This window comes from Rhinolophus ferrumequinum, chromosome 24 (assembly GCF_004115265.2).
Source record: "Rhinolophus ferrumequinum isolate MPI-CBG mRhiFer1 chromosome 24, mRhiFer1_v1.p, whole genome shotgun sequence".
Lineage (NCBI taxonomy): Eukaryota > Metazoa > Chordata > Mammalia > Chiroptera > Rhinolophidae > Rhinolophus > Rhinolophus ferrumequinum.
The window spans coordinates 30,724,393-30,744,108 of NC_046307.1; the positions used below are offsets into that span (position 1 = coordinate 30,724,393).

Genomic DNA, 19,716 nt, shown 5'->3' on the forward strand with positions numbered 1-19,716 from the left:
AGAATTTTTGTGAGAATGTGATAATTCAGTAAGTCCTTCAATAGCACTAGTAGAAAGATAAAAAAATGCATTATACAGGGGAACAATTGAGTCGGGAATGAGTATGATCTTTAAGGACATGGGACTTTAGACTTGTTGTGCAATGCCCTTCGCCCTTGGATCCTTTGTTTGCAAAATAAATAACTGGTTCTATATGATCCGGGTAGCACAGAATTTAGGTATGTGAACTCTTGAGGAAGGATGTCTGGATTAAATCTTTACTCCTCTACCTTGCTACCGTTTCCCCGAAAATAAGACCTAGCTGGACCATCATCTCTAATGCATCTTTTGGAGCAAAAATTAATATAAAACCAGGTATTATTTTACTATAAGACTGGGTCTTATATCGTATGATATGATGTGATATGATATGATATGATGTAATATAATATAATACCAGGTCTTATATTAATTTTTGCTCCAACAGACGCATTAGAGCTGATTGTCTGGCTAGGTCTTATTTTCAGGGAAACACAGTAGTTGTTTCTGGTACCTCACAGGGTCGTTGGAAAGGAAAACATTAAATCTATGAAAAGTACTTTATCTGGGCACATAAAAAGCTCTTAATAAATGTTAGCTATTAATACCTTCTAGGCCCCATTTATTGCCATGATTCAAAGTTTGTTGGTGAATTTGTAGCAGTGGTCATTACATATAGGACACCAAGAAGCCAATTCCTTCTACAAATCCATTCGCATTTCTAGCCAAGGGTTTTTCACATCTAAAATCTACAGAAACAAAAATATTACTGATCATTCCATTTTGGAATTATAAGTAGATGGAGTGCCATCCTTCTTAGAGTGTAACATTTTGCCAATGAAACACTGAGAATTAGATCAAATACTAATAAGCAGCTGGATCCAAAATTTTAAACTTTTGAAGTGTTTCAAGAAATAAGATTTTAGTTATACAAGTATGCATTTTGTGACTGAAATGTGATCATAGGGCCAAAAAATTATAAATAAAATTTGGGTTCTAACTAATAGGAATACTCACCCCACTAATCCCAATATTTTTAACTATGTTCAATTACTGAAAGTTTAGCAAGAGTCAATAATAACTTTTATGGCTTTTTAAAAAAAATTAAATTAGTTCATTCACTTTGATTTGTAATTTCTAAAGAAAGACAATTTAGTAATAAATAAGGGCAGGAGTGCTTTTATTCACAGAAAAAAAAAATCTTAGATTTCAGACTTTATATTGGGACAATGATCATTTTAACATGTTTAAGGAATAGGTCAATATATCTTACTGTAATTATTGGATAATCCCTGCTTACTGGGATCCATCTTTTGCTTGCTTTAAAGTATCCATGGCTACCATAGAAGCTCAAATATTTATGTTTCTTGCTTTGAAAAATGGAGAAGATTTTTCCTCAGCTTTGCAAATATTAGAAATGCACATGGCAGCGTGAAAAGGTCTTAGGTTTTGCAGGGAAAAAGATACGTACTCAAGTCCTGGTCCTTCCCTTAGCAGCCTTGTAACTTTGTGAAAGCCATTTATCCAACCAGAAACTCTGGTCTCTTCTAAGAAGGGAGGTTCTATAATTTTGCCTTAAAGGTGAGAAAATATCAAACACTGAGCAAAGTGTTATGTAATAGATGCTCGAAATGGTACTCAGTAGTTGTTGCCATAGTCCTGATAGTCCTGGAAATATCACAGAATGTGGAAAATACTGAAAAGTTTTTTTCCTCACAAGGGTACATTGGAAAAGGTATTAAAATGAGCAGGGTTTACTTTCTAAAAATCAAATGCTACTACTGTAAGCTGGATATTGTGTCAGGCACTAGACAGTCAGTGGTAGACAAGGTAGAGATCGTACTCTCATGAAGTCTAAGGGAAGGCAAACACATAAGTGGTGTGATCAACATTTTTGTGAGGGGAGGGGCTACATCTGTTTTTTCTTCTTCTTTTTTTTTGTATCCCTATTGTTTATTATAGTAGCTGAAACAGAGTCGGCACTAAATACATATTTTAAATTAATAAATAAAAAAGGAATGAATCCATCCTAGGATAATCAAGGAAGGATTGCTGCAGAGTTTGACTTTCCTTTTGTTAATCTGTATTTGTTGGGAGCCAAATAATCACTGTGCTAGGCCCAGGGCATTCAGAATAATAGACATAGAACGGTTCCTCAAAAATTATCCACCTATTATCTCTAGAATGGAGGTTGGCTGCTGTCAGGGAAAGACTAATTCAAGCACAGTAGCATGCATACAGTAGAAGTATATACAAGCCACGGAGTTATCAGAGGAGGGAGTACCGTCGTTCTAGTTCTAGCACTAGTGACCTTGACATGTCATTGACATGAGTTGAAACAGTGGCCCAACTCACCACCACCAAGCTGGCTAGACCTCATAAATCGGGTCCATTAAAAGTCACCATTCTGTGCTAAAGCAGCAAGTTTATCTGTACATAATTAGAGCTGTTTGTTGTCATTCCCATAATGAACATTGAGGGGGATGAGGAGAATAAAGAACGAATTCTCAAATGTGGAAGTTCAATGTGACATATGTTTTCGACTCCAGAATAAGACACTGAACTACACTTCCTGTGGGTCTACTTTGGCTTATCAGAAATCCACTTTGATAGATTTCTGTGGGAGCAAACAAAGATCTTTTGTAAGGTCTTCAGTCCCATATTTCACATCTCCTTGTGGAGCCCTGAAAACATCAAAATAAATGACATTCTGGGCTATTACCTTCCCGTTTCTGCCAGAAGACTAGGAATGATGGCAGGAAAGAGCACACACATTGAGAATGATTAAATAAAGCCCATCTTCTTCCATCTTAAAATTCTCTGTAGGGAGAGAATCAATTCAAATCAACTCTTAGAAGGTTATAAGGTGTTGCCCCACTTGCTTGGAGTCTGCCATCAGATTTTGGGGAAGACAATGAGACTTAGTTTGAAATGTAGTTATTGTCCTGGCAGAGCAAAACCTTTAGAGGCACAAAGAAGGATGAGTCCAGTCAGCTTTCAACTCCAATACAATTCGCTGTTATTAATTTATTCAGTACTTCTTCAACTATTTGCCATTTACTGTGTTTGACACTGTGACTAGGCCTGGAGAAGGACACACAGTCCCTGTTCTCAAGAAGCTCAGAGTTGAGTAAGATAAGTACGTAGCTAACATGTATTGGCACTGCTCTAACCTTCACTTCTAATTCTTACAACAATCCTAGGATGTAGGCATTGGTGTCCCTATTTTACAGATGATACATAATTGAGTCCCAGAGAGGTTTAACTATTCTTCCAAGATCACATAGCAAGTGGCAGAGGTGAGATTTGAACCTGGGTAGTCTAGCTACAGAGTATATGCTGTCAACCCCGTGTCATACTAGTAACAGGAAGGATAGACGAGTGTGAAAATACAACGTGATGCAGCAGCATTTAAGACTGTGGACTCTGAAGTGACACTATGAGGTGTGAATGCTGGCTTTACCACATATTAACCATGACCTTTGGCAAAACATTTCTCTGTTTATCTTTTCTCTTGTACTATTTGGAGATAAGGATCTACTTCATGAGTTATTGTGGGAATGAAATGAGAAAAATGCACATACTGCTTAGAGTATCTCACGTGTAAAAATGACGTAATAGATATTAGATATTACTACTAATGATGGAGTTAGTACATGATAGCTACATAATGACATAAAGAAGTCATTTCTGCTCGAAGTTATCAGGGAAGGCAGTTTGGAGCAGACCCTAGACATGGCCCCATCTCATTCTACTACACTACATTACATTTTCTAAGTGATTCCTTAGGCGAACTCATGTAAAAACTGAAACAGTGATTAAAGGACATGAATATATGACTTACACTGAGAAGTAAAATGATTACACTGTCATTAGGCATAATAATACCATGGCCAGAAAACAGTAAAAATGTAACAGCATGTAATTTTTTTTAAACACACAATGATGACTGCAAAGTCTTCATATTTACCTAAGTCAATAGACAGATTTGATCAAAGGAAATGCAGGTTCATCTTGCTGAATGAGAAGGTCCTCTCTTCATGAATGACTATTGTTTATCCTTAGGACAGATGACCAAGAGATGGTCTCCTAGAGACGGTCTCCTCTGGATGAGTTGACTTAAGGATGACCCTGCAGGGTCAAGTAAGTGAGGAACTCAGCTGTCATCCCTCACAGGGAGCAACAGTGGTTATGAACATTCATCAGAGGAACCTCAGGGCTCCCACTCAGGATCTCCAGAGAAATAATTATTACCATCAAATGGGAAAACTGGGAGCAGAAGGGGAAGACTTATATAGTTATCTGGTCAACCTATTCATATTTTGGATGAGGAAACAGGTCCAGAGAGGCTAAGTGACCTAAAACTATAACCACTGTTTCCTTATTTCTATTTCAGTACTCTTAGAAGCAGATATTAAAATACCTAAATGATATTTTTTAACAAATACTCAATGATATTTTTAATATCCTATTCCTCTTTAAAAGGTAGTATCTATAGAAAACACTAAGTTTAGAATACATGAAAAGAAAGCTTTACATGGAATCAATGCTCACTACAATTGTTTTCTGAACAAGTGAATTGTTGATATCTTGAGCTGGAAGAGCATACATTTCTAATCTTCCTGTCTTTATACTATAAATCTGCATGCGACTCACAATGTTTGAAAAGTATTTCCACATCCATCATTTCATTTTATCTTCATAACATCCCAGAAATAATTAAGAAAACCACTAACTCTCGTTTTAATTGAACAAATGAGAAAACTAAAGTCAAAAAGTCTAAGCAAGGTATTTACCCCTGAAGTAACTAACATTTGAGACAGCAAAGAATGGAAGCCAGGTCTAAACAAACCCTCGATTCTGCTTTACGAAATTAAATTCCTGCTTATTTTCTTCCTCTCTCCTTAATGTTGTAATGTAATGTATCAGAAATATTGTCACATCTAATTTACAAGCTTCCCTCAGGGTTACATGATGTACAAGAATATTTGAATTACGGTTCTTTGAAACTGTTGAATTAGAGGAAAAGAATTTGACATGCTTAGTGCATAAACACTTGATGTCTAGACATATTCTTTCAATCCAATTTAGGAGACTAATTTTTTTGTTGTGTTTTTCTTCCATTTTTAAATTATCACAATATGATTTTGATTTTGCTGCCCTTTTCTTATTTAAACATCTTGTGCCAAAACTTGTTAGATTTTGTTTAATTTAGAAAGATGGTTTTAAAAGATTTGAAATTGTATTCTTGCTCTAATTTGTTAGTGAGAAAGTGGTTTATAAAACAAATATAATGTCAAATAATTGCTCTTCAGATCTCCAAAATCATATTCTTTGAAGAATCTTTCCAAAATGTCACGTTGTGAACAACAAAAGATGATAATGGAATATATGTAGACACTCATCTTTCTGACATTATATGAAAGATGCAATTTTTTTCTTTGAGCTGATGACATTTTGCAGGCCCCAACTGAATGCATGGTTAGGAATAATAATGCATACTCCTGGGAGGGTGAAATGTAACATGACTATGTCCACAACAAGGCTGCATTTTAACAGAGTCCTGAGAAAATTGGTTTTCTGCGTTTTTCTCAAATTTGAATCAGTTATTTCTTTCAGATGACCTTGGAGACATCTCTCAAGGTATCTACAGAAAATTAAAAGAAATTACAGTTGACCCTTGAACAATGCAGGGGTCAGGGATGTTGTCCGCCCACCACCCCGCTCAGTTAAAAATCCACTTGTAACTTTTGGCCCCAAAAAAAATTAACTTTTTTTGTTCTAACAGCCTATTATTTTGTTCTAACAGCCTATTATTAACCAGAAGCCTTACCGGTAACATAACCAGTTGATCAACATATTTTGTACGTTATATGTATTTATATACTGTATTCTTACAATAAAGTAAGCTAGAGAAAAAATGTTATTAAAAAATCATAAGAGAAAATACATTTATACTACTGTACATATTCCATGAAAAAAATCCATGAATAAGTGAACGACTCAGTTCAAATCTGTTTTGTTTAGAGGTCAACTGTAGTTATCATTCTATTTACCCTCTGTAGTTATCATTCTATTTACCCTCCCAAAGAGAGATGCTTCTGGATGGTAAGCCTCAGTGCATCACGTCTCACCATCGGCAGGTATTAAATACTTAGGATAGAGAAGGCCATACTGTATCCAAAGAATAGTGCCTCTCTTTATTTGTTTTCAGTTTGGTGGGAAGGATATAAGCATATAAACATATAAAATTAAAAATATGAGATATTATTATAAATATAAGCTATAAATAAATTTAAAGTTAGTATTGATCACTTACTGGCAGATTTAACAATAACAATAGTGAAGGCATACATGAATGTGTGTATGATTTCCTACTATAGAGTATATGCATTTCTTCTACCAATACTTCCAGCAATTCTAATTGGAGAAAAGAAAGAAGAAAATGGTGAAAAGAACTAAAATTGATTTTAAAACTCTTCTGTAGCATGATCTGAAGTAGAGCCTTTATTCTTTATTATCCCTACGATGTACTTCTCAGTGTTTTATAGATGAGGAAACTGAGCATCAGATAATTTAAGTAAGAAAATAGCGTATCTTAGTTTTCAACCCAAATTTATTTGCTTCCAAAGCTAATAAACTTTCCTCTATATCATGTTTCCCCCAAAATAAGACTTAGCTGGACCATCAGCTTTAATGCGTGTTTTGGAGCAAAAATTAATTAAGACCCGGAATTATATTACATTACATTATATTATATTATATTATATTATATTATATTATATTATATTATAAAGACCTGGTCTTACATTACAGTAAAATAACACCAGGCCTTATATTAATTTTTGCTCCAAAAGATGCATTTGAGCTGATGGTCCGGTTAGATCTTATTTTCCAGGAAACATGGTAGTACATTTCTTCCTATTCCACTATGGACTCAGAACCCATAAATGAACAACATATTCAGCATCAGGAGATGTCAAGTAGAGAATTTTGTAGGTCGAGCTACTGAGATGTGAAAATGTGTGGCGAGACATGAGACATGATCCTGAAATGCATATTAGAGTTATGATGTAGGGAGTCTTGAATAGAGGTTAGGGAGTTTGCCTGTTAGTATATAACACTGGAGACATTGTTGATTGTCACATTAGGGAGAGTGTTTGCTGGTGGCGTCTAGTGGACAGAGGTGAGCCAGGTATGTGGCTAACTATCCTACAATACACAGGACAGCCCCCACAACAAATAATTATGAAATATGGTATAAAATATCAATAGGCTGAGAAGCTCTGATGTGGGTAGTGGGAACCCAGTAAGGTAGTGTAAGGTATTTACATATGCTTTGAAAAGATCACTCGGACATCAAAATTTAGAAAAAATCAGAGTTAGGACATGACTGGAGACAAACAAGACACTTAACAGATTGCTGTAAGAAGTCTACAAAGGAGATAAGAGCAGTGACCACAAGATAACAGATAGACTGAGAGATACCACCCAGGTGACATTAAAATTTTGATGATCAACTGATTCCTTGCTCTTTCTTTCCAAAGCCCTACTTAACATTTAAAGATTAATTCCAGGGTTTTAGCCTGAGTGAATAGGCACGTGACTATACCATTAATTAAGAGAAGGACACAAAGTGGAAAAGCAGCACTGTTATATATTGGTCATTATGTTTTATGGGAAGGGTTAATTAATGACAGTTAACATATTTAGCTGGTGGTATTAGTGAAAAATCAGTATCTAGGAGATGTCTTGTAAATATTTAAAAAAAAACAGCTGTGACTTAGAGAGCAACATCACTGAGAGATGTAGATTAGGCAGCCATCTGGATAAAAGTGCCACAAGGAACAGAGGTGAGAAGGAAAATTTCCTATTAGAGTCAAGAAAAAATGGGAAAGAAAGCTGAAGATAGAACTACACCAGGAACTTCTATAGTTACTTTGCAGAAAGATGAAGATTAGTGCCTAACAGAAAAAAACTCAATATGTGAGTTATCAAAAGAAAGTGAAAATGAAAGATAAAGGGAGACTAGGAATCAAGACTGTGCTATCAAGACGGTAGGGGCAGTCAGCATTATTTAATTCTCAGCGCCGCAAAGACGGTGAGCAGCCAACTTGAAGACAGATCTCCTTGAAGGCTGATATCTTCAGTCATGGGTATTAAGAAGTCATGAGCAGTTTTAGTCACATTATAGGACCTAAAGCTGGATATCCATGGTCGGAGACATAAATCCCAGGTTGAGTAAGAAAAAGTTTGGAGTTGAATGATAATGGTAGAAAAATGTAAATACCAAGGAGAGTAATGTTTCTTTAGCAAAACTACACCTATTTCTCTCTTATTCACAGGTAGCTAAGCTTACCTTCAGAGTAAATAAAGCTAAAAACTTCTAAGATTTGTGATTGAAAAAAATGTAACATCAATTTGAAAACAAACAAACAAACAAAAAACCGTCCTGCAATTTGGGTTGTGTGTCTACTGCCTTTGACCGCCACACAAAACCAGATTTGGGCGTGTATATAAGGACCATGGAGAGTACCTAGCTAGTCCATGGTTTCCCAGACCAGGCTAACAATTGGGACAATCTCAAAAGCTGGCCCCAACTCAAAGAATACTTTGTGTATCGAGTTAGGATCTGAAGAGCTGCATGTCTTAAAATCTTCCCAGGTGAATTCAAAATGTATTTTGAGAAACACTGGACTCTCTCCCACTCTCTTCCTTTTTGAAGATCAGACTAAAACTAAATGACTTACCTGAAGTCAGAGAGCTCCTGTTAGGGAGTTCTGGAGCTAAAATTCAGCTCTCCTGACCTGGACAGCAGAGCTCCTTCTCTGAAGAGCCTGACTCTTCCTTGCAGTGGCCACACTGGGGATGTGGTCTGCCTAACCCATTGGTGTACACCTATGTCATCAGGAACTAGCACACTGCCTCCGCGGCCATTAAAGACAATCCGTGAATATATGTCTGAAATGTATGGTTTGCATTAGATTCTAACACTATTCATGAGCCCACTGTTGCCTCAGTCTCACCCTCAGAGACGTTTTGGTGTGTTTTTAAAATGTCTTTTTTTTTCCTTCCCTGGAAAAACGTTTTTCTCTTCAGGAACCAGAAATTACGTGGAGAAATGATGTGTCTAACCTCCAGGTCTTTGCTGCTCATAGAAAACCTCAGAGATTAACTTTTTTCCAAGGTCAAAATTGATCAACCTTACTGTCTGTTTCACCCTCTAGGAGAATATGTCGTTATGACTACTCATTTCCACCTGAAAAGAAAGATTGGCTACTTTGTTATTCAAACATACCTGCCATGCATAATGACGGTTATTCTCTCCCAAGTCTCCTTCTGGCTCAACAGAGAGTCTGTGCCAGCGAGGACAGTCTTTGGTAAGTGCCAATCAAGACTTGCATGCAAGGGTCTGGAGGGCAAGTTATACCACACTGGTGACACTGCAAATGGAATGAAAAAATAATTATACATTAAAATCTGAAGTTAGTACAACAGAAAGATTCAAGGATTTACCATTGTCATCATGGTATGATTTTTTTTTTTAATTTTTCCTTAAACTGCAAGCTGCTTTCATGCAGGTAAAACAGTGGCATTATTGAACATTAGACTTGATATTTTGGGAGAGGAATGGAATGAAGCAGGTATAAGATGCATCATACTATTTTAAAAATATACACATATAACGACATTAATATTTAAATCATACTTTTAGAATCTACAATCATGCATCGGTGCATTTTTGGAGAATCTGAGAAAATGTCAACGGAACTACTTACTTACATATATGAAAACATGGGTATCCTATGTAGGGAGAGCTCAGTAATGACCAGTACAGGAAGACTTCACTTACCTAAAGTGTACACTTCTAAAGAGTTACAAATATATATATTTTTATATTAAAATGGTTGAAATACCCCAGATACTTCCAGTTAAGGCAATTTAATGTAAAACTGCTTAAAGAGTAATAACCTTTACTGATAGGAAAAGTCACCCCCTAATTTATTATTTTAGAAATTTGTTTTTCATACAAAGCGGTATTCCCTACTTGTATCATAGCACACTATCGTAACTGTACTTTTTAAGACTGATATAAACAAAAGATTCCATTACCTGAAACTGATTCATTCATTCATTCACTCAGTGAATTGTTATTTGAAACCTTCTATGTGCTAGGCATGAAATGCAGCAGTGACCTTAACATAAACCACTCCCGTCATGAACATTATTATCCCGGAGCTTAACATTTGAATAACAATAAAATCATATATACTATTGATTCAGTGCTCTTAGAGCAGGCTCTGTTCTATGAATAAATCTACGCTATCGTACTTAACACTCTGCACTATTATTACCCCTGTGTTATGGATGAGAAAGCTAAGGAACAAGAGATTTAGTAACCTGCCCAAGGTCCAAAGCTAGTAGGTGAAGGAGTCTAGAGTATCATCTAGACTCCAAGCTCTAGAGTCCGTCCCCTTAATGACCATGCTGCACCACCTCCAACATGCCCTCCGGCTGCAAGGTCAAGACACGGAATGGGGCTGTTCTAGGCAACATCATTCCCTTAGACATAACCACCCCATATTCATCGGCGAAAGGTGCAATTATCAAGGTTCATTCCAAAAATATCAACTAGTCACAGGCTACATTTAAGATGTTTTACTACAGAATCAAAGCCTAAAGAAGTTTATAATCTAAACTGAAGATTGTTCATGTCCAAAGATCCCTATGACATCATCCTTCAATAATATGCAAGGTATGAAAAATCAGTTATCGCAGGAGAAAAAAGCAAGGCTCCCAGAAAGATTATTTTTTCCTGAACATAGAAAGGTGCTTCCAGGTTGAACACCATCAAATCTTTGCTCTGACAGTAAGATCCAGATTGAGTCCAACTGCAGAGCAAAGGAGTAGTTCACTTCAAACTCTTTTATTTTCCTTATTACTGTGTGTCAATATTAACTAGCATTGACGCCACTTATTAGAAATGAAGATTGAACTCTTATCAGGATACTCACTTCTGTGTGTATATGTCGTCTGAAACCTTTATTCACTACACATTTAAAAACATTACAACACAGAAGATGTTTGTTTTATGTAGAATGAACCTACCGCTCTAGTGAAAAAGTTTATTGCTGTTGTTGTTATTGTTTTAATGCTCGCTTTCTGCACTCTCACCTCAACGAATCTCACCCTTTCTTTTTGGAAATTCTCAAGTATTTTGGAATGTTTTAGAAATAAAAAACATCGCTTTTAACATTTTCAGCAACACAATATATCAGGCAACTCCTGCCCTTTTGGTGAACATAACTGCAAATCTGTAAACTCAGCTGTCTGTCTATCAAGTTACATATTTCTAATGTTTTAAGTTCAATAAAATCACAAATACAATTTTATAAGAACTTTTAGCCTTTTAACATTTATTTAGTACATATGTTTCTATTCTTTTTAGTCTGAACTCAGCATATTCTTCTGAGCTGCCTGAGACACCTGAGACGGTCATGGGTGTTTAAAGAAATACAAAAATAAAAAAAGTTGTACGTTATAACAGTTTACTAAAAGGCATTCAGAATGAAACAAAGCTGAAGCCTGTTTTGTGTCCTAAAACATCACATTCCTGACCTTCAGTGCTCTCATTTGGAGGCAATGTGGTCGTGACATTTTGCTGCCAGACAGATCCAAGTTTTAGGTTCAATTTCCATTTTTTAAGCTTCAGTCGCATATAAGAGAAGAGTACAATTAAAGTAAAATTATGCTGTTTAAAAGACCTTCATCTTTTAAAATAAAAGAGAAAAATAAAGTATGTAAATTGTCAGGATCAGTACCTGGAACTTAATAGATGCTCAATTCACTTTTGTTCCTTTCCTTTTCCCTATAGCAGGGATAAGAACACACACGCGTGTACACACACACACACACACACACACACACACCTCTCTTTATGCTGTTCTTAACTGCTTTTAATGTATGCATACATTTGGTTTAAGAACACATATTCCCACATGACTTCTGACAGCTGCTGACATAAACTAAAATTCAAAAAAAAAATGGAATTCACTGTAGCAGCAATTTATCCAAAAGGACTGAAATTGTCAATAATATAATAGTAATCATTCTCTTTGCCCTTAGTAAACATCAGACTAAGTACTAAACATTTTATTACCTTATTTTGCTTAATACTCACAATAGCCCTATGAGTTAGACTTACTGAAATTAATTTACAAGAAAATAATTATATAAAAAACAAAACTGAAGCTCGGGAATGTAAAGCAATTTTCCCAAGGTCACTCAGCAATTATAGAATTGGGATGTGAAACTGGGTTGCTCTGTTCCCCAAATACTGACATTTAATTACCTTGATCTTTGCTCAAGTCAATGTTGATATAAAAATTGGGGGGTTGTTTTCCATCCAATACTCTTTACACCATTTGTTGGTTATGTAATATGAATAATGCCCCAGAACTGTAACACCACCATAGTTCAAAGCAAATCTATTCTCTACACATTTGATCATCTATCAAAACTATGATCAAATAAAAGTCTCAACGTTTCTTCTTAATCCTATCACTTTTTAATATAGTTACAAAGATCTACCTTGAAATTCATAGAAAACTAGGGAATTTTGGACGGTTTAAAGCAACTTAGAAAAATTAGCCACCTACAAGCTGTGTAACCCTACTGTCTAAACATTAATCAAAAGAGGGAATCATAGATATGAATTTTAGACAGATGGGATGACAGTATGTTCTATTCTAATAATTTATATCTTTAAAACGTTTTTACATATTATTACATTTAATCCTCAAATAATCTTATGAATGGCCATGCAGAATTTTTTTCTTTTCAAGTGTCAACAATGATATAGACAGTCAAGAGAATGAAGTCGATATCATCCCATTTACAAACAGGAAGACTGAGGTCCCCAGAAGTTAACTGACTTACTCAAGCCATAGAGCTAATGAGTGGTGAGGTTAGGACTCGTCACTGGAAGAGGTCAGGACTGTTTCCACGCTGTGCATCCTGAGCTACCCTCACTCGGTTACTGTGAATTGCTTTTTCTACATTTTCAAATGGCTTAAAAAGAACCTTAAAATAGTCTAACTGGTACAGTGCATTTCATATATATAGTAGGTTGATAGTATTAATTTGTTAAATGAACATTAATGGATATAATCATTTATATACCAACTCATATAATTATCTAAATAAACTAAAAACAACTGACTTGAAAACTGCTTTGAATATAGGTAATTCTAATCACTAGCAGGGATTCACAGAACCGGGAAGATGAGGCGACATTAACAAAAAGGGAGAGACTGTGGACACTTCAATCAGACAGACTTGTGCTCCAATTTTGGTTTTGCCACTTCTGAGATGCGTAACCTCACACAAGTTACATTCAACTTATTTCAGGAATTTATTCAAAAGAGTAGTTATTTTAGAATCAGGGGGAAAATAGTATAAAAGCAAAAGTGTTCATAATGTAACACAGTATTATCCTCAGATAATTCAATTATCTATCCATTTTCAATTATCAAGAAGCTACTGGTTTCCTGGGTTATACATTTAGGGCACATAGAATATTAAACAGAGCTGAGGATCCAAAGATTTCTTATGGATAGAGAAGCAAAGATCTACGCTTTCTAATTCACAGAGTCGGGGGCAGTGAGGGAATAGTATTTTCTGTTCTACCCAGGGCACTATGTTCAAGATGCTCATTTAAAGTTACTATTTTTTTTAACAGCTCCTCCTTAATAGCAAAACAGTTTGTCCCTCCAAGAGATCCCTCAGCACTGCCATACCATGAACTGCAAACTACACTGGGGTTAAATTACAACTCTTCCATGCCAAACCAACATGGGATGAACACAGAAACACACTCTGTCCATTTGTACTGTCAGTTTCCCTTGGTGCAAGAGGGCTGACCTTCAGTGATGAAATGGTGCAGTATGTATCTACAAATTCATTTAACTTCTTTCTTTCCAGGAGTGACAACTGTGCTTACCATGACCACGTTGAGCATCAGTGCAAGAAATTCCCTCCCTAAAGTGGCTTATGCGACGGCTATGGATTGGTTCATTGCTGTGTGCTACGCCTTTGTGTTCTCAGCTCTCATCGAGTTTGCCACCGTAAACTATTTCACCAAGAGAGGGTATGCATGGGACGGCAAAAGTGTGGTTCCAGAAAAGGTAAATGCTTTAATAGTCCCTGTGATATAGCACTGAGAGCTCTTTTAAAACGTATTAGATGCAATGTTTGTTCTTAGGGAAATGGAAGAAGACTGCAGAAAGAGGGTAACAGCTTCTTTTTTCTTCCTGCATAAATGATTAAGTGCTATGATAATTTTGCTACTGCTAAGGAGAGGTTGGTTGAGTGGGCAGATGTGCTGAGTAGAGTGAAGGAGATAAAGGAGAGACACAAAGGTAAACATTTCTACTCACATACGCTTTCCTACATTCTCTTGATCTGAAAAGATTTTTAACAAAACTGACATATGAGCAAATACACTTACACTATTATAATTTTATAACTTGAAAGTCATAGACTTTTGGTTACTTTTTGAGCCTAATAACTTTGGTCATACATTTTATTACTATAATGCCTCAATTGACTTGAGTTTGCAAAAGGCATTACCTCCTACTATCAGTGAATCCAAGGGCAGGAAACATTTTCTCTTTCCAAAATACAAGTTTGCTCTAAGGATCATAACACAGAGAAATCACAGAAAAATTCTTCACTGTAGAAAATTACCAAGTCAGTATTCCACTGTTCTCCTCAATTAGAACCTATTTTAGAGTGTATTTTAAAGCACAGTTGGGGAGGGTGTTTCTACTTCTGAGATTTGAAGGAAAAATATGTCAGAATACAAGTGTGCCATGGGATGGTGGGAAGAAGGGCAAAGTTAGAGACACAGCGATTGTAAAGACATAGAGAAGAGGAGCAATCCAGGAGGAGTCAGTTTACAGTATCTGTCCCCAAATCCTGGGCCACAGAATGCTATCCTCCTGTGATAGTCCCTGAAAATACAATTAATGTGGTCCAACGCACTTGAATGATGCTGAAAACTATCTGAGAGCAACAGAACGTTAAACACCCTGAGGGTCTCTGTAGTACAGATATCAGATTAACGCCCACAACTCTGCAAATGTACTAGGGGAGAGAATCCTTTGTGTTGGAAATATTGACCATGTTTAACAGCATCTAAAGTGTTACTGATTGTAAGATGTACCATTTATGTATCTGAAAGAAAATATGCCGCCAAGTAAAGGCTCTTTTAGGCTTACGCCTCAGCCACAGATGAATCCGTCCCCGTGACCTACAGGAGTAAAGGCAAAGAAGGTTCTCTATGGGATGCACTACCACAGCCCACATGTTCCAGAACCAGGCCCTCCAAGTTTTAGAAATGTCTACATGACAGAAACCCTACGAAACGCCTGTCATCAATTATCGCATAGATAACATTGATAAGCAGCTAACACTGAGCAAGAACTGGATTCAGGATACCCTGAATACCCCGCTTTATCATTTGCCCATCTGAAAGAGGGGGAGAAGGAGAAAGTAATAATTGGCTCAGCAATGTATTGCTACAAAACTAACCACCCCAAAGTTAGTGACCTGAAAGAACCACCAAGCATTTGGGCTGGGAAGAGCCTGGTGGTACTTCCAGGAGCCTACCCTGGACTCACTCATGTGGCTGCAGTTAAACAGAGGCTCCACCAGGGTGGGAAGATCCACCAGGGCCTCTCTCACACGTGGGGCCTGATGCTGGCTGGGCCTCTCACTGCACATGGTGTCTATCACTCCATAGTCTAGGTCAGGCTTCTTCCCTGGGCAGTGGCATGTTTCCAGAGGGTAAAGGCTGAGGTGGCAAAGCTGCTGGAGGATAGGCTCCTACGCTGGAACTGCATCACTCTGCCAAAGTCACACGTCCATTTCTAGATCCAACGGGTGGGGAAATGGACTCCACCTTTTGCTAGGAAAGCCTTGGAAGTATTTTGTACCTATATTCCCAGCTTTATCCAGATGTAACTGACGCGTATCATCGGACAAGTTTAAGTATACAATGTGGTTGATTTGATACATTTACGTATTTTGAACTGATTATCCCCACAGCATTATCTACCATCTCCACCCCATCATAGAGTTACCAGTCCTTTTGTGGTGAGAGCATTTAAGATCTACTCTCAGTCACAGGGATGTAAAGTACAACGCAGGGGACAGAGTAAATAATATTGTAATTCACTATGTATGGTGCCAGGTGGGTACTAGACCTATCGGGGGTATCACTTTGTAAATTATATAAATGTCTAACCACTATGCTGTACACCTGTAACTAATGTAAAATAATATTGAATGCCAACTATAAATGAAAAATAACAAAAAATTTTAAAAATCTATTCTCTTAGTAACATTCAAATATATGACACCGTATTATCAGCTGTTAGCATCATGCTGCATATTAGATCCCCCAAATTGTTAATCTTATAACTGGATATTGGTGTCTGCATTTTTAATGTATCCCAATAATACAGGAATAAATGACATTTCTTAGATGTTTAAATAAAACACAGATGTGGCTTCCAAAGTAAAGGTCACGTTGCCCAGCAACTCATAAACTTGCTTCTCACCGTTTACTAAACAAAATGCTTTTATTCTTTCCTCCTACAGCCGAAGAAAGTGAAGGATCCTCTTATTAAGAAAAACAACACTTACGCTCCGACAGCAACCAGCTACACCCCTAATTTGGCCAGGGGTGACCCTGGCTTGGCCACCATTGCTAAAAGTGCAACCATAGAACCAAAAGAAGTCAAGCCAGAAACAAAACCACCAGAACCCAAGAAAACCTTTAACAGTGTCAGCAAAATTGACCGGCTATCAAGAATAGCCTTCCCACTGCTATTTGGAATCTTTAACTTGGTGTACTGGGCTACATATTTAAACAGAGAGCCTCAGCTAAAAGCCCCCACCCCACATCAATAGGTCCTCTTATTCGCATTCTGTTGTTCCGTCCTCTGCACTGGGAATTGCTTTCTGTTCTCAACGCAGTAATTCCCATCTGCTTTATTGCCTCTGTCTTAAAGAATTTGAAGGTTTCCTTATTTCCATAATTCATACAAGAACAACAGACCCCTGACTGGCAGTCCAGAGCAGAGCAGAGTATGCAGCTGAGAGACAGGATTCTGGGAGAGAGAGAGAGAGAGAGAGCACGCGCGCAAAATCACAACAGAAGGAGACAGAAAGAGAAAGAGAGGGAAGGAGGATGAAGTAGGTCCAAAGATATGTGGAAAAGTAGAAGGAAAAAAAAAAATTACTCCAGGTCATCTGTAGATATATATTTCCAAATATTCTAAAAAAGAAAAAGAAAGAAGATGCTGTATATGTCAAAAATATTTTTATGTGAAGGTGTTTAAAATAAATTATAAATGTTTAATGCAGAAAAATTTTAAAGAATTGATGTCTTTATTACACAAACTATGGTGTGCATACATTTTGTTTTGTTTTTTAAACTGAAGTATAACTTTAACATTTTGTTTCCAAAGCTAAAATTCCCTATCCTTTCTCCTTTTACAAATGCCTAATGTGTTATTTTGTTGCTAAATACTATTTTAAATTTCATGGACATTGCATAGGCAAAGGGGCAGTTCCTCACTGTACAGCACATTTAATCCAATGGAGAGAAATGCTTTAAATAGGCTATTTTGCAATCATCTGAGTTTTTAATCACCAGTCTTGATGAGAAATCGTTTTAACAGAAATATACACTCAATAAAAACTAAAAAAAAAAAAAAAAAATTAAATAATTTTAAAAAGATTCCCTTTCCCACCCTGTCTATTTCCAGACAGCACATAGGTCCAATAATCACTTGATTCTCATTATGAAGAAGTTTTTAGAAGGGCAAAAATATTTTGCAAGCTCTAGAATTGTTGAATGTATTATTTTATATAACAGCACATTAAAAGCTTTAGATTGAAATTTATGACTAGTAAAAATAGAATATATAAATTATACATGTAAATATACAGCATGAGATTGTACATTTTTTACTTTTTTTTAAAGTTGTGTTCTTAAAATATTGTGTAAGACTCACCGCTCTTAGCTGTTAGAATGTTGTTAAGCGCTATGGAAATACCATTAGAGCCTGCATTTAAGACCAGAACAGCTTGCAGGGATTAGATGGAACTTAAGATATACACGTATGAAGTCCACTTACACAGGGAAAGCTTAGTTTTAAACTGTTGTCCGGCGGACAGCAGCAAGTCAGTTTCTATGTGCTCAAGCTATGCCACATTTCCCTATCTGAGGCTCTTGTAATATAGAAAGAACATGGAAAGCATTAGTGGGAGCTAGAAAATCAACTGTATATTATATCGCTATCTTTGCTGATACCAACTATTTCAACAAGTGTTGTACCATATGTAGCATTAAATTTTAAAAAATATATGAAAGAATGTACAGAATAGCTTTTATTGAGTAATATTATTAGATTTCATTTATACTGTAGCAATATATTTGTAGGTATACTATGTAAGGGCTTTAACTGCAAGAGGTCCATTAATGCTCCCTATGAAAATTCTAGTCTGTTCCACTATTTCCCAGGTGTTTTAGAGATAAATATTTATGCAGAAGGTATTTTTGAAGTCTCCTTTTGTCTGATAGAGTTGCAGAGATATTTAAAATTAGCATCCAGAATCCCTAGGTCATGGTCTAGACATATTTAAAATACTACAACATAAACCTATCAGCATAATTGCCAAATATGACAGTTGGGATCCATACCCAAGCTTAGAGCAATGTATTTTCTCAAAAAGCTGCTATCCAATGATGTAGGAAAATACACTGTGTTTTCCTAAACAAACTCCGGTTTTCTTTTTAAATGCGCTTTATTGTTTGATTTGGTCCTGCCTAAATTCGATAAGCTAGGCCAACAAAGGCTGAACCAAGGATGTTTCATCCTCTGGTATCTTGTGTAGATATCATGTATAGAAAATAAAATAAAATATGGCTCTAACTTCCGTGTTGCTGTTTATCTTGTTATTTTTCGGCGTTAACCTAATGTGTTTATTGAGAGCATTTTATCTTCCAGAGTCCTCATGGTTAACATTTGGTCTGTATTTTGCTCATTAGATGTGAATATTTATTAGTCTGCTTTCTGCTATGCAATGACTGCATTTCTATCATTTCTTAGTTTGTTAGTATATGTGGATAGTATTCTATTGTATAAATTGATTGCACAATTTATCAAAGACAAATTATTCCATGTACCTTTTCTACAGTGCTTTGCTAAACCATGTAATACGAGTTAAGTCTTCCTTGAAACATACTCTTATAGAGGACAGTTCCTGTTTACTCCCAGGAATATTTTTTAAAAGATGACACTGAATGTTTATTGCACCTTAGTGCAGTGAAGTGGCAATAAAACCTAACATGAATTGAGGTTGTTTATGGCAGATGCATGTATTGCTTTACAAAGTTTAGCAAAAGCTCTTAATTTTATGTCATACTGTATTCTATTATAATAATAAAGCTATTATTCAATAACAAGATGAAATGTTTGACTCTCTTTTTCATATTATCAATAAGATCTGCCATTGCCCTGTTTTAATACATTTTCAGGCAGGAGCACCTGAAAGTGCCAAGTGCTAGCAGGAATCTAGGCTACTCAGAAGATTCTTGAAGATTTAGCAATAGTATGATCCTAA

The 19,716-nt window shown here is 36.3% G+C and overlaps 1 protein-coding gene across 1 annotated transcript in view; it reads left to right on the plus strand.

Annotated features, from left to right (window-relative positions):
* GABRA1 (gamma-aminobutyric acid type A receptor subunit alpha1) overlaps positions 1-19,022 on the plus strand; it is a 53,829-nt gene extending 34,807 nt beyond the window's left edge. Inside the window, exons 8-10 of the mRNA XM_033096730.1 lie at positions 9,246-9,398; positions 14,002-14,204; positions 16,684-19,022. Coding sequence (XP_032952621.1) covers positions 9,246-9,398; positions 14,002-14,204; positions 16,684-16,995 — 668 coding nt within the window. The 3' untranslated portion in view covers positions 16,996-19,022. The remainder of the gene's footprint in view (positions 1-9,245; positions 9,399-14,001; positions 14,205-16,683) is intronic.
* Positions 19,023-19,716: the final 694 nt, after the last annotated feature.